Source organism: Drosophila suzukii, chromosome 2R (assembly GCF_043229965.1).
Source record: "Drosophila suzukii chromosome 2R, CBGP_Dsuzu_IsoJpt1.0, whole genome shotgun sequence".
NCBI classification, from domain to species: domain Eukaryota; kingdom Metazoa; phylum Arthropoda; class Insecta; order Diptera; family Drosophilidae; genus Drosophila; species Drosophila suzukii.
The window spans coordinates 17,891,739-17,905,555 of NC_092081.1; the positions used below are offsets into that span (position 1 = coordinate 17,891,739).

General features: G+C 41.9%; 2 protein-coding genes and 1 long non-coding RNA gene across 4 annotated transcripts; 2 read left to right on the forward strand and 1 right to left on the reverse strand.

Annotated features, from left to right (window-relative positions):
• The first annotated feature begins 183 nt into the window (after positions 1–183).
• Positions 184–13,647, forward strand: oys (lysophospholipid acyltransferase 6). Its single transcript, XM_017073720.4, has 7 exons — positions 184–546; positions 9,233–9,456; positions 9,510–9,678; positions 9,747–9,917; positions 10,205–10,552; positions 10,615–10,947; positions 11,407–13,647. Exons 1-7 carry the CDS (start codon positions 451–453, stop codon positions 12,235–12,237), a joined length of 2,172 nt encoding a protein of 723 aa, XP_016929209.1. The 5' UTR covers positions 184–450; the 3' UTR covers positions 12,238–13,647.
• On the reverse strand, positions 2,290–5,192 carry LOC139352459 (uncharacterized). Of its 2 annotated transcripts, none has more exons than XR_011603657.1 (3): positions 4,695–5,192; positions 4,443–4,621; positions 2,290–4,384 (listed from the first exon to the last, which is right to left on the reverse strand). It is a non-coding gene; the product is annotated as an uncharacterized lncRNA (long non-coding RNA). The 2 variants fall into 2 exon arrangements; XR_011603658.1 differs by having other exon boundaries at positions 4,673–5,192.
• Positions 5,579–7,815, forward strand: LOC108009402 (uncharacterized). Its single transcript, XM_017073721.4, has 2 exons — positions 5,579–5,733; positions 5,789–7,815. The coding sequence occupies exons 1-2, from the start codon at positions 5,724–5,726 to the stop codon at positions 7,699–7,701; spliced, it is 1,923 nt and encodes a 640-aa protein (XP_016929210.2). The 5' UTR covers positions 5,579–5,723; the 3' UTR covers positions 7,702–7,815.
• Positions 13,648–13,817: the final 170 nt, after the last annotated feature.

Sequence of the window (13,817 nt, forward strand, 5' to 3'; positions counted from 1 at the left end):
TTCATATTTTTTACTTTTACAAAAGGTTTTTTCTGAATCTGAACAAAGTACATTGCATGCGCTTTACAGTACCTAGAGGACTGTTAACCAGCTATCGCTTGACAGACTATCGGCTGCAAGTGCCATCGCTGGCCACACAGAACACACCGAGCGCCCATCTCTATTGCGTTTCGAATATTCCATTTTTACGCACGGGCAGGAGAGATCCGATCCGAACGGCCAAATACTTCCAAATTATTGCACAAAATTGTACGTGAACGTAGCGCGCGCCCCCTCCGCCCAGTTTTGGGAACCTCGCCTTTTTCGACGGTGCCCCAAAATACCGGAAAAGTGTCCGTGAATAGTGAAGTTTTCCCAATGAAGCGCTGAACTCGGAACGACCGACAGCAGCAGCAGCAACAACAACAGCGCAACAGAGGTGAAGAACGGATAAAGAAAACAGATAGCAAAATGCTGGAGCCGCCGAAATTCATTGAGAATGATTGCTACATCGGCAGCCGGAGCTTCACTTGGCTGGCGGATATGGTGGGGCTCTCTGTGGACCTGGTAAGCGATACTATTTACTCCAAAACCCCCTGGGTTCTTTAACGGTCTTCCCTGTTCCCCCAATCCCCTACCACTTCTTTTTGAAACGGGCGTGTGCACGTGTGCGTGTGTATACGCGTGTTTGTGTGCTAATCATACGGGATAAAGCCGCTCTATAAGCCTCTCTTTTTGAGAATAATACGTTTCTTGAGGGACAGAGTAGGGATTCCCTCAGGCGGAAACGGAATACTCTTCGGGGAAATATACTACATTTACCTGGCAACGGTTAGGTAAATAAATTCCATTGCCGGTTGCCCAAACAATGATTTAGCATACAGTAAATCATCTATGGAATGAACCATTATAGACGCTATAATCATAAATAATAAACAAATAAAATATCTAAGGAATGGACCATTATAGAAACTACACTTATAAGAAATAACAAAGTAAAATCTCTATGGAATGTATGATTATAGAAACAACAAAATACAATATCTATGAAATGAACCATTTTTCTGACTTAAGAAATGGAGCATTATAGAATTTATCATTAGAAAAATGAATTAGATTTTTTTTTTTGAATCCTTTAAAAACAAAATAAGAAATAAAATCTTATGTATGTCTGTATAAAATGTAAACAATAACAATATCGTCATGTATTTTGAAGAAAAGTGTTTATAAAGAATGTTATAATTATTTGTATTATTAATTCTTAAAGTTTTTGAACCTATATAGCGAGCCTGCACCGTACTTTTCAACCGTTACATATTTACGTTCACCGCATTTGGCAGCTAATCGCATTTAGCAGTTGTCTTATAGTTTAGCCACTTTGTAGTTTGTGTATATTTTCTATTTTAATTTAGACAACTTGAATTATGTGAAGACCTTATCAGTTGGCAGGAATTATATGTGGAATTTTCCATGTCGCATTACGCTGTGTAGCGTAAAAATTTTCAAATTACTATTGTTGTGACTGACGCACCGTTGATTTCGCTAAATTTAAAGGCTTTGCATCACTTAATAGGGAGGTGGGGCCCAGGAGGAGGAGGGGTGGTGATTAATCTCTTCACCGAGAGTGTCACACAGACACACTTATTACCTCTCTCTCGTAACCCCCATTACCCCCTATTTTGCCCCATTCCGTTTGCTGCAATGCAATTTGCATAACTGCAGCTGCTGGCATATAGAAATATGATTCATACGGAGGCATTTTGTGGGCCAAATCAAATGACATACACGTACGTAATCGTCATATTTTTCAATTCCGATGACCTAATGCCAACATCCGATGTAAGGAAATAAGCAAAAACAACGCGCACACTGACAGAAACCCATTGATAATTCTCCTAACCTAGCAATTGTCTTTATCAAGAACTGTGCGAAATCCAATTTGAGAGACTTGGCTCCAACTAAAGGCTTACATATACACTTCTGATTCCCGCTCTACATCCAAGATAATTGAATTTTTAGCGCTTCTTTTGTTTGCAAACAAATATCAACAGCTTGCTTGTGTATTGGTTAGCCGATTTCTTGTTGTTTTGACTCAGCTGATGTAGACCGCATGAGTCAGTCGGAGAAAAAGCGAAAAAAAAAGTTGAATGCTCTATCAGTGAATCGAAAAATTAAAGGGTTTTAAAGCAATTTCATCAATTAATTGGTGTACAAACGAAAATACCACTGTTTACACAAGAATCAAGGTCTTGGATATATAAGAGAAGGGCCTTTAAGACAATCTATACTGTATGGGTCTTTGCGGGTGGGCGACACTATTTTGGAAATCGTTGCGCCTGATATTTTATTAGTATTTTTTCGGTTTATTACGCTAACTCGCAGCGAAGGCCGCAGCACGCAACTGCGCAAATGCCGGTGAATTGGCCAATTGTCCCCTGAAATCGTCCCATGCTTAAGGCATCTTTATAGTACTTGCCTAGTACAAAAAAAAGTACTCAATAATATCGCGAGAGGCGTTAATGGCCAAAGATGCAGTCCCGGCCGGTCAGTTGCGGTTTATTCTCAACAGTTTGTTTTGCTTTTCTCTCGCAATCTTGAGTTTTCCTCCCACGCCGCCACTTTCTTGGTACACTTGGGGTTACAACTATAGTAACTATAAGGTAGAAGCAATAAATGTACAATCCAAAAACTTTTTTTATATAACTATCTATGTCAATATAAGCAGTGATCTTAGAATCTTTATAGAACCAATATTTTTTTATTTTGTAAGTCGTTAATAGTATTCCATTATTATTCCCACCGCTGGTGTTGTACTATGGGAACGATAATTTTATTAATAAACATCAATAAACAACTCGTCGCTGGTGTGCTTGTTTTACTGGCATATACATAAATTTAATAATAATATGTACGTATTTCCCAACTTTTGCGTTGCCGTGGAGATTTTCAACCGGTTCGGGCGATGAGATCGGAACTAGAAAAAGGGAAAAGACGAGTAGTAGATACAGTGTATGGCCAGCAAATATCAATTGAAATTGTAGTGCATGCCAAGCCAATAAAACCGGAATAATATACACGAAGATAAAGGCAGAGCCAGGCCAATTGTAGCGCCCCCAACTTTTCCCGCCGTCCCGATTTGCATTGTACAATATTATTATTATTATTATTACTTCGATGACCTTGAGTTTGGGGTGCCGCAGTTGTTTGAACTCGTTGCTTTTGCTTTTGTCGTCTGCTTTGTGGTATTCGTTGTTTTCTGTTTTTGACAGCTGTTTGGCGCCTCTAACAGTTGTGGGCATACCCTTCAGTTTTTTTGGATGGTTACATTTGGTGCCCAATGGGTCCCAAATGATTTATGATGAAGTAATCATCTGGAATTAATTACTTTCATTTTTCCTCGTTTGTTTTGTTTGGCTGCTTCTCAAGTGATTTCCATATCTCTGCATTCTTAAAAGATTTCGCAATTCGTTTTGTTTTGACTTTTGCTTTTATCGCGCGTTCGCTTGCCTCTTGGGTATATCTCTTGGCGGTTCTTTTATTGTTTTATTTATAGTGATCACGCCACTTTTTGTTTCGGCTCTAGCGATGGTACCCCTTTTATCGCCTTTCTTGCTCCATGTTTTTCATCCTACTTACAATTTTTGGCAATGCAATACAAGATGTTAATCAAATGATTTATGATTTGTTTCCATTCGCAATGCACGTGGGTTTCTTTGTATATTTCTTGGTATTTCTTATTGATCCAATCCACATTCTAGTTGATTGATGAGACTTCTCGACATTGTAAACATGTATGTATACAAACGCAACAATTTAAGCCTTTGTTTGCTGTTGAATTCCATTAGCTAAGAAAATATATATTTTCAATTGGTTAACGTTACATAAAGGCCCATTTCATTGATTTTTTACCTTATTATTAGATTAAATTGAAATATATTTATAAAAATGTATCCTAACTATTCGAAAAGTTGAAATTACTAAAGATACAAGTTCACTTACTAAGATATTTCACAAATTAAATAGCCTTAATGTGACAATCTCCTGCGTGAAGAGAGGCCTAAGTCAAGGAACTTAAGTCCCGCTTCATAGCCAAGGAATCCCAGAGAACAATGGCAGCTGAGTACCCACAAATTGCTGGTGCTGCAACCATATTGCATTGTTGCTGGCCGGAACCATGGCAACATCTTATCTTGACATGCAAGCAACTATCTGCTCATAATAGCGCAAACAATCCGCCTGAAAGGGAGATGAAGGGCTGGGTCCACATATTTGACTTTAAACTGTTTGCCCTGCCAATAGACAATATTTTCCTTGTTCATTTAGTGGTAGTAGGGAGCATTGCAGGATGTTCAAAGGCAAGCACTTGGTAATTGGAATTCTCATTTTGGCTATAAGACTGCGTGCCCTGAAATTCGATTGGTCGCCATTGGTTGTGCACATGAATTTCGATTTAATTATTTCACCTCGAGCGCAATGCAGAGACATGAGTATTGTATTCGAGGTCTCAACAGAAACCCTCAATGTACATATGTATGTATGGAATTACGGGTATAATTGGAAGTTGGGCAACCAAAACCCCCTGCTCATCAACCTTCCAATCTGAAACAAAAGATGGCTTCCCTCCTTCTGCATAAACTGAACACTGAAAGGAAAATAGGGTTTATAATGTAAATTGTAATAACATTAATCTAACCTTATATTGAATATCCACTAACTTGTGTGTTTTCGGCATTCCATGCCAACAAGTTGCTAACCCACTTGTTGCCCTTTTTTGTTAGATCTCCAGCTCTGTCTGAACCATAATTCTTGAGCAAGGTTTTCCTTTCGTTTGGCCCGCTCCGCGCGTTGTGTTTTAGCCATATAGCTTTGGTTGGGGAAACAAAGAACCGGTTTTGGACAGCAGCAATGTGAACCCACTTATTGCGCATGAGGTATTCGAATGATGATTACAACATGCGTCCGAATGGGAAATCTGATGTTTCAATGGCTGTTCTTCCTAATAGCCTGATTCACCTTGTAATCAGTTCGATATCCAAAGTCTTTAATCATAAGTTTGTGCTAACAGCCCTGTATATTAACGGACTTTATTGTTCTGCACGACTTATCACAGGCTATCAGTAATCGTTTCAGGGTCGCCTTTGTGATTGACCTATGGCGTGAGGGTGGCTTGGGGACGTGGCCCCTTTGTGGGCGCTACTTCCCGATACACAAAGGCAGATAATGTACGAGTATATCTATATACGAATACGTTATCGGCAAATTGCTGAAGTGCGCCTATTCATTATGAAATTCGACAACGGAACTTAAAAGATGCTAAAAAAAATAGGGAAAGATTGTTGCAGAAATATAAATTGAAGTACTGTGCGCTACAGTTATATAATTATGAAAATCTTTATTAAAGAACGGAAAATATCAGGTTTAATCCCTTTCATTCTTAATGCTCTTCGAGGAAAAGTTCGGGGTCTTCGTATAATCATTAAACAAGATGAATGCTTTTTGAACCACGGTTACAGGTGGTAAGAATATACATATTAAGTAACTTTTGCTGACTGCACTTTGCAAATTGGCCACATGTTATCAGGAAAATGTGTTACTTGTAACCCGGTAGCCTAGAACATTTTACACTCTTTAGGGGACGGCTATAAAAAGAAGCTGCAGGTTGGTTAGTTGTCAGAGCACAGAAGCGAAAGCGGTAAAGTTGCCAACTACAGTTAGTTATCCTTTTGCGTCGCCGAAAATATTCGATGAATCTGTGTAAGTGTCCCTTTGAAAAGTTTTAAGGGACCCTCCGCTCAAACTTCCTTTGCAGCTAGCCTTTTCCTTCTGGCCCTCGTGGCATCCGTCGCTATCTGCGCCGGATCTGCCCACAGAATAAGCCGGCCAGTATCTCCAAAGGAGCCGTGTCAGGCCATTACCACCACTCCACCATGTGAGACAATAACCACCACTACAACAAGCCCAGAACAGCCACCCTGTGAGCCGACAACCACTACAACACCAAAGCCCGAAGAGCCATCTGAGCCGACAACTACCACAACACCTCCTCCATGCGAGACGACAACCACTACCACTACGACAACAACCACAACAACGACAACCACTACCACAACAACAACAACAACAACTACAACAACCACAACAACAACTACTACAACAACCACGTCAACACCTCCATGTGAGACAACAACCACTACAACGACAACCACTACCACAACTACAACAACCACAACTACAACAACTACAACTACAACAACCACAACTACAACAACCACAACAACAACTACTACAACAACAACGTCAACACCTCCATGTGAGACGACAACCACTACTACGACAACCACTACCACTACAACGACAACCACTACAACGACAACCACTACAACGACAACCACTACAACGACAACCACAACTACAACAACCACAACTACTACAACAACCACGACAACCCCAGAGCAGCCCCCCTGTGAGCCAACCACCACTACAACCCCAAAACCAGATGAGCTCCCGTGTGAGCCTACTACCACTACAACAGCAGCGCCAGAGGAGCCAGAAGAGCCCTGTGAGCCAACCACCACCACAACACCGCCTCCTTGTGAGACGACAACCACTACTACTACGACAACAACCACTACAACGACAACCACTACCACAACTACAACAACCACTACCACTACAACCACTACCACTACAACAACGACCACGACAACAACGACCACGACAACAACGACCACGACAACAACAACCACAACAACAACAACCACAACAACAACCCCAGAACAGCCACCCTGTGAGCCAACAACCACTACAACACCAAAACCAGATGATTCCCCCTGTGAGCTAATAACCACCACAACACCAACCCCAGATGAGCCTCCATGTGAGCCAACAACTACCACAACCCCACCTCCATGTGAGACCACAACCACTACAACAACGACAACAACCACTACAACAACCACTACAACGACAACTACTACCACAACAACCACTACCACAACAACCACAACTACAACAACCACGACTACAACAACCACAACTACAACAACCACGACTACAACAACTACAACCACTACAACAACAACCACGACAACAACTTGTTCCCCAACAACAACAACGACAACAACCCCAGAACAGCCACCATGTGAGCCAACAACCACCACAACGCCAACCCCAGAACAGCCACCCTGTGAGCCAACAACTACCACAACACCACCTCCTTGTGAGACAACAACCACTACCACTACGACAACAACCACTACGACAACAACCACTACGACGACAACCACAACAACGACAACCACTACTACAACCACAACGACAACAACACCAGAACAGCCCCCTTGTGAGCCAACTACCACAACACCCCCCCAAAAAGCTCCCTGCACCCGCACCACAACTTCTGCACCACCTTGTGAAGAGACAACCACTCCGGCCTGTGATGAGAGTGCTTCCGATAAGCTGACAACCAAGCCAGCTAAGAAAACCATTGCTAAGCCGAGCAGCACCATCAAAGCCACCGTCTCAGTCGGAACGAGTGCCATGTGCGCTAACCGCGCCGAAGGAACCATAATCCAGGACCCGAACCATTGCAGGAGGTACTATGAATGCCGCGGCGGACGTCGCCTGTTGCGCAAGTGCCGTTCTGGTTTGTGGTACGATTCGGAGGCCGGAGAGTGCCTGCCACGCAGTGAGGTCCTGAACTGCCCGGCTCAACGTAACTAAAACCCTTTTGCCACCTTCAGTCAACTGGAATGGGACCAGAGCTTGCATTGTTCCTTGCTATCCTTAACTAACAGTAACCACCTACTCAATAAACAGCATATCAATCACAACCAAGACCATAGAGGTAGAGATTCTCTATGTATTCTTCTGTGGGTTCTAAAAGATCAAGATCTACAAGATGATCCCTTGCTGAAGTTACATTTTAAACGATTTTTATTCATAGATTATTTGTCAAGCTAGTGCTAGAATCATTCAGATTGTAGTTGTCAACTTGTTATAGCTTAAATTGTTGACTGAGTTGATTGCGAGCGGTATATTTTATAGATTGAGTACTTAAAGCAACAAAAAAGTTCGAATAGGTAAACTGCGCACAAAGTATTTACTTGAATGGAAGTCATTGACTCCACACTTGTGGCTATCAAATAGCTAATTAATGAAAGTGATTACATGTGGCGATTATTTTCAGTGATACTAGAGAGCGCCGATTGCAGATTGTAAATGTATACGATTATTCGTGTTTTAATAATAACTCAATTTACTATGTACGACAAACAATTCGAAATTGTGTGGACATCATAAGAGATAAGGGTGATCCGTCGCATCCGCTTTGGTGTTTATGCTGTCCACGAGTAACCCAGAAAAGGTTCGGTCTGAGCTCCCTCCCAAGACCTTTTCTTATCGCACCTTATCGAGGACATTTGATAATGCGTATCAGGGAATGGGAATCAATTTGAAAGCGTCGAGCAATTGATATCAATTAAGCGACACCCACGGGGGGAAGTCAAGGGGTCTAATTTGTGGGCCCCTCATTGCTTATGCATTTGCGCGGGACCCGTGCAAAACAGCAATAGAGGAAAAATACCACCAAAAACCCTCGATCTTCAATGACAATAGAAGGCAAAGGCCATATTTTGCAGAGATCCGATTGAGGTTCCCTAGCATTTGCATCGGAAAATAAGTCAAGGCAACTGGGAGGTCGGCAAAAGTAGAGGAGAATGAACATTGATCACAACGCGTGATCGTGATCAATCGCCCATCGACAATCAAGTGCAACGGGTGACAAGCACTTGTGGCCGCAATTCTCTGTGGCTGGCTGGTGATGGGTGATCTGGGAGGCAACAAGTGGGGGATGCTGTTCTCGCATTACAATTGCAAATCTAGCAAGGCACGTGCCGGCTGCATGTGCTCTGCTTTGGCGTATGGGTCCAAAGATCTCGTGTTACCCAAAGCAATGCAATTTATAGGCCTATTTATTACCAGAATAATGCGCCGGCAAGAGAGTAAACTCAGACTGGAAATATTCTGTATAACATTAAAATAATTGAGGATAACTATCATGGTAATAATTGACGTTAGAGATAAATCTGGGTAATTGTATAGGCTGAACTTGGTATATATATTTTGGGGTCAACTCAAAATGTATGCATTCATCCCTTGACCTAATTCCTTATCTACTGATTATAAATTATAGGTTATTCACCTCATTATCAAATTTAGTTTTTCTAACCCAAATCATTATCTCTACTTGCAGGTAAACTTTTTACTCTGCCAAATATTGGCTCTCTTCCTGGCCTCACTCTTCCGGTCCGTGCTGCATCCTTCAAAGGTTTCAAGTAAACTGCGTCACACGTTCGCCCTCTCGATTGGCTTGGCCTTTGGCTACTTTTGCTTTGGCAAACAGGCCATCCACATTGCCGGACTTCCGGCAATATGTTACATTGTCATCCGCACCCAGGATCCGCGCATCGTTCAAAGGTAATTGCAAACGACCAATTACGAGGCTTTTAACTAATTGTTTCCAATTTTAGAGCCGTCCTGCTGGTGGCCATGTGCTATCTTCTGTGCATTCATCTGATGCGTCAGCTTTACGACTATGGATCCTATGCCCTGGACATTACCGGGCCCCTAATGATCATCACCCAGAAGGTGACCAGTCTGGCCTTCAGCATTCACGACGGCTTCGTGCGTGGCGATGAGGTGAGTGTTAAGTGGTTGGAGCGAAACTATAATACTTTATCAATTGTGTTTTCTTTTTCGGCTGACAGGAACTCACCAAAGCCCAGCAGTACCATGCCATTCGCAAAATGCCCTCGGCCTTGGAGTACTTCTCGTACGTGTGGCACTTCCAGAGCATTCTGGCCGGACCTCTGGTCTTCTACAAAGACTACATCGAGTTCGTGGAAGGCTACAATTTACTGAGCAGTCCGCCGGGCAACGTAAGTTTAATTATGTCACCTGACTGCATGGTAACCACTGCAGAAATTTCATTACCGATATGGTAGGAATGTGAGCTAGGTACTTGACTTTACTCTCTCCATTACACCACAATAAGGTCATGATTTTTAAACGATAGTAATTAAAATCAGATAGAATCTTTCAATTGATTTATTATAATTATAAGAGAATTGAAGAAAAAGCTATTGTATTGTAATAATGTAGTACACTTGCCTTATAACTAACATATAATTTGTATAATAACCAATTTCGTATTCCCTTTTCTCAGGGCAATCTGGAGAACAGCAAGAGGGAAGTAGTGATTGAACCTTCACCAACTAAAGCGGTGATACGTAAAGTGGTTGGCAGTCTCGTGTGTGCATTCATATTTATGAAGTTCGTGAAAATATATCCTGTAAAAGACATGAAGGAGGACGACTTTCTGGACAACACCAGCATGATCTACAAGTACTGGTACGCCATGATGGCTACCACCTGCATACGCTTTAAGTATTATCACGCCTGGCTCCTAGCGGATGCCATATGCAACAACTCAGGCCTAGGTTTCACTGGCTACGATAAGGATGGCAACCCCAAGTGGGACCTGATATCCAATATCAATGTGCTGTCGTTCGAGGTGGGTAGTTAAAAGCCTTAAATATTTTAAATATAATAAATAATCAATGTTATACTTGACAGTTCTCAACGAACATGCGCGATGCGATCAACAACTGGAACTGCGGAACCAACCGCTGGCTGCGAACGCTCGTCTACGAACGGGTTCCCAAGCAGTACGGCACGCTCCTCACCTTTGCCCTCAGCGCCGTCTGGCACGGCTTCTATCCGGGCTACTACCTGACCTTCGCCACCGGAGCCGTCGTTGTGACGGCTGCGCGCACCGGCCGGCGACTCATCCGCCACCGCTTCCAGAGCACGCAGGTCACGCGAATGTTCTACGACATCCTAACCTGTCTGATAACACGCGTCGTACTGGGCTACGCCACATTCCCATTCGTTCTGCTTGAATTCATGGTGAGTCCGCCATGCGAGTCAGTATTTTTTGTTGATGAACATGGAAAAGGGTGAAAATATTTTATCAAATGTGACACAGAAATCTCTTTGTGTTGATGAATGCCCGAACTCAGCACGAAGACATTTCTCTGTTACTCCGGAAAATATTAATGTTATAATCTATTTTTTTTCTTCTGATGTAAACTAATTCAAAACTTACTTACAAAACATTTGTTAGTATTGTTTAAAATTGCAAATTAGGAATGGAAATTCAATCATTTTTGTTAGTACTTTATCCTTTGGAATAGCGGCTGTCCTAAACCTAAAGTTATCTAAGAATCAATAACTAAACAATTTCCATTAACTACTTGCAGGATTTTTCTTCTACTTTTTTGCATAAACAAAAATCAACTCGCGCTACATTAAATTATATTTTCTCAGAGATCACTTATTAATCGACTTCATGTTTTCGCTTTACAGGGCAGCATCAAATTGTACCTGAGATTTTATTTGTGCCTTCACATCATTTCACTAGTGACCATATTTATTTTACCCAAGTTTATACGCGGCGAACGCCGTTCTCGCACGTCGAATGGCAACGGAAACGTCCGGCTGTCGGGCAGCGGCAATGTCAAGGATGCGGTGACCACCAATGGGGGATCTACAGCAGCTTTGACCGCTGGCAATGATCTCAACGAGGATAGAGAGGAGGATGAGCACGCTCAATGTAAAGTCCACACGCCTACACATCAGCAGCCAGCTGCTGCCTTACACAACACAACTGAACAACAGTCAACCGAGCAACCGAACAATGTAAACCTTCGACCACGCCCACAGCAGAAGCAGCAGCAGACACATCTGGAGAAGCAGCCGATGTCCAGGTGCGCCCGGGACGCGGTTAGCGTGCCCCATGACCAATGCGAGATGGATCAGCTGTCCAGCAAGCTAAAGGAGAAGATCGAGGCCGAGACGAAAAACATTGAGGAATTTATTGATAAGACTGTAACCGAGACCGTCAGCGGCATTGTGGAGTTCAAAAACGATCTGATGCGGGACATCGAGTTTCCCAAGCTGAAGCTGCCCGGTAGCAACGGCGGCATTCCCCTAGACTCTTCAAATGGTGTTGGTCTGCGCAAACGCAACATATCCTCTGTCCATGACAATGGCACAGAACCTGGCAAGTCCACCGCCGACCTCCATCATCCCGTCGAGGAGAACGGCGCCGCCTTTCTGAAGAAAGAGATCGAGGTTATTAACGCGGTGGTGCAGCAGGCGGTGCCGGCAGTGCTTAGCAATGGCCATGCGAAATAGTAGCATCGACGAGCAAGTGTGAGGAATCCGAACAAAACAACGATGACGAAGGTGCCACGGCAGGGATTGGAGGCGGGCATGTTTCGAAGTGGGTGCTGCACAACTGATTGATTGATTAATAGATACATTTATTAAACTGAGATTTATCCAACACGCACACTATATACGCACAGTACACACTCACTAACAAATGCAGACACTTTTTGGTTTAATTTTGAATATAACGTTTTTCGTTGATAGTCCTGAAGTACACATATTGTTTACACTAAAGTTAGTGTCTAAGGTGGCGGATAAGCCAAATAATAAATAAGATGCACTTTTATATTCGGTATACATATTTATCAGCAGGCAGAACCTATGTTTAAAATAACTAAATGTGCATCAAACTCTAATTGTTGTTAAAAAGAATCTATGTATGTTTGTAGATGTTTGTTTGTTTGTTAAGATCCCGCAGCCTGAGCCAAACAGGGTGTTTCAAATGTAATCCGTACACATATCCTCAATAATTATACAAACCTTGAAAGATCAATCGATCTTAAAGCGTGCAAAGAACCAGCCGACTGAATGCAATCCAATACTTTATACAAAATTGTTTTAAGAACGCTACAGCTACATTTGAAACGCATTGTTTGACTCTTGCTCCTAAAATTGGAACCTAATCCACTTATATGTATGTATGTGAACCTGCATATGTTGAAACATTTACCATATAGTCTATGTGCGAGCAAGTAAACCAATTTTCCAACGTCAGTACTATTGTAGTTAAATTCCCGCCCAAAGGAACGGTAACAGATCGTGACAAGTAGAACCAATGATATCCTCTTCAAGCAACAAAAAAAGATGAAATACAAAAGTCAACCAAATCTAAACTTTAGACTGAAACTATTGACAAGTACTAAGCAACAACAAAAAAGCAAAAAGCCAAGCAAATCGTGCGTAGTTAAAGTTAGTTAGTAAGCCGTCAAGTTGTTTTTGATATTAAATTTAAACCAATTTTTGTACAACTGCGCGAGTGTGTCTGGAAAGGAATGTCCAGCTTGCTTCCTCTTTATATAACCTTCCCCACCCGGCATTTTAGCTGATCCAACTCTTTTTATAAATGTTCGTGTCCTCCACTTGTGGCTTCCTACTCCGTAGATCGTAAGCATGCTCTTTATATAACCTTTTTGTTTTACCCATTATCTTGTTAGACCCAACAAACTATTTCGCCACAAATCCTCACATAAGCGATATATTTTTATATTTATTGTAATACCAGAAAAGAAAAAAATCACTGTAACCGTAAGAGATTTCGGCGCACAGAAGAAATTAACGACAGGCACCAAGGTGTTATGCAGTCCAGTTGCATCAGATATACAAACCCAATTTGAGCATTGATATTCGACAAATAAATCGTATATGTGTAGTTAACTTTGTTTACTTTTATTATAAGTGGTGTTTGAGTGGACATTTATTGCCAAAATTTTGCATAAAGAACATTTTTTTTTTATTTGGTTAACTCTGAGTTGAAGTCCAGAGACTCGAAATTTTTTAAATCGACACATTCTGTGTAAAATCAGGTGAAGTTTGAAAAACCCACG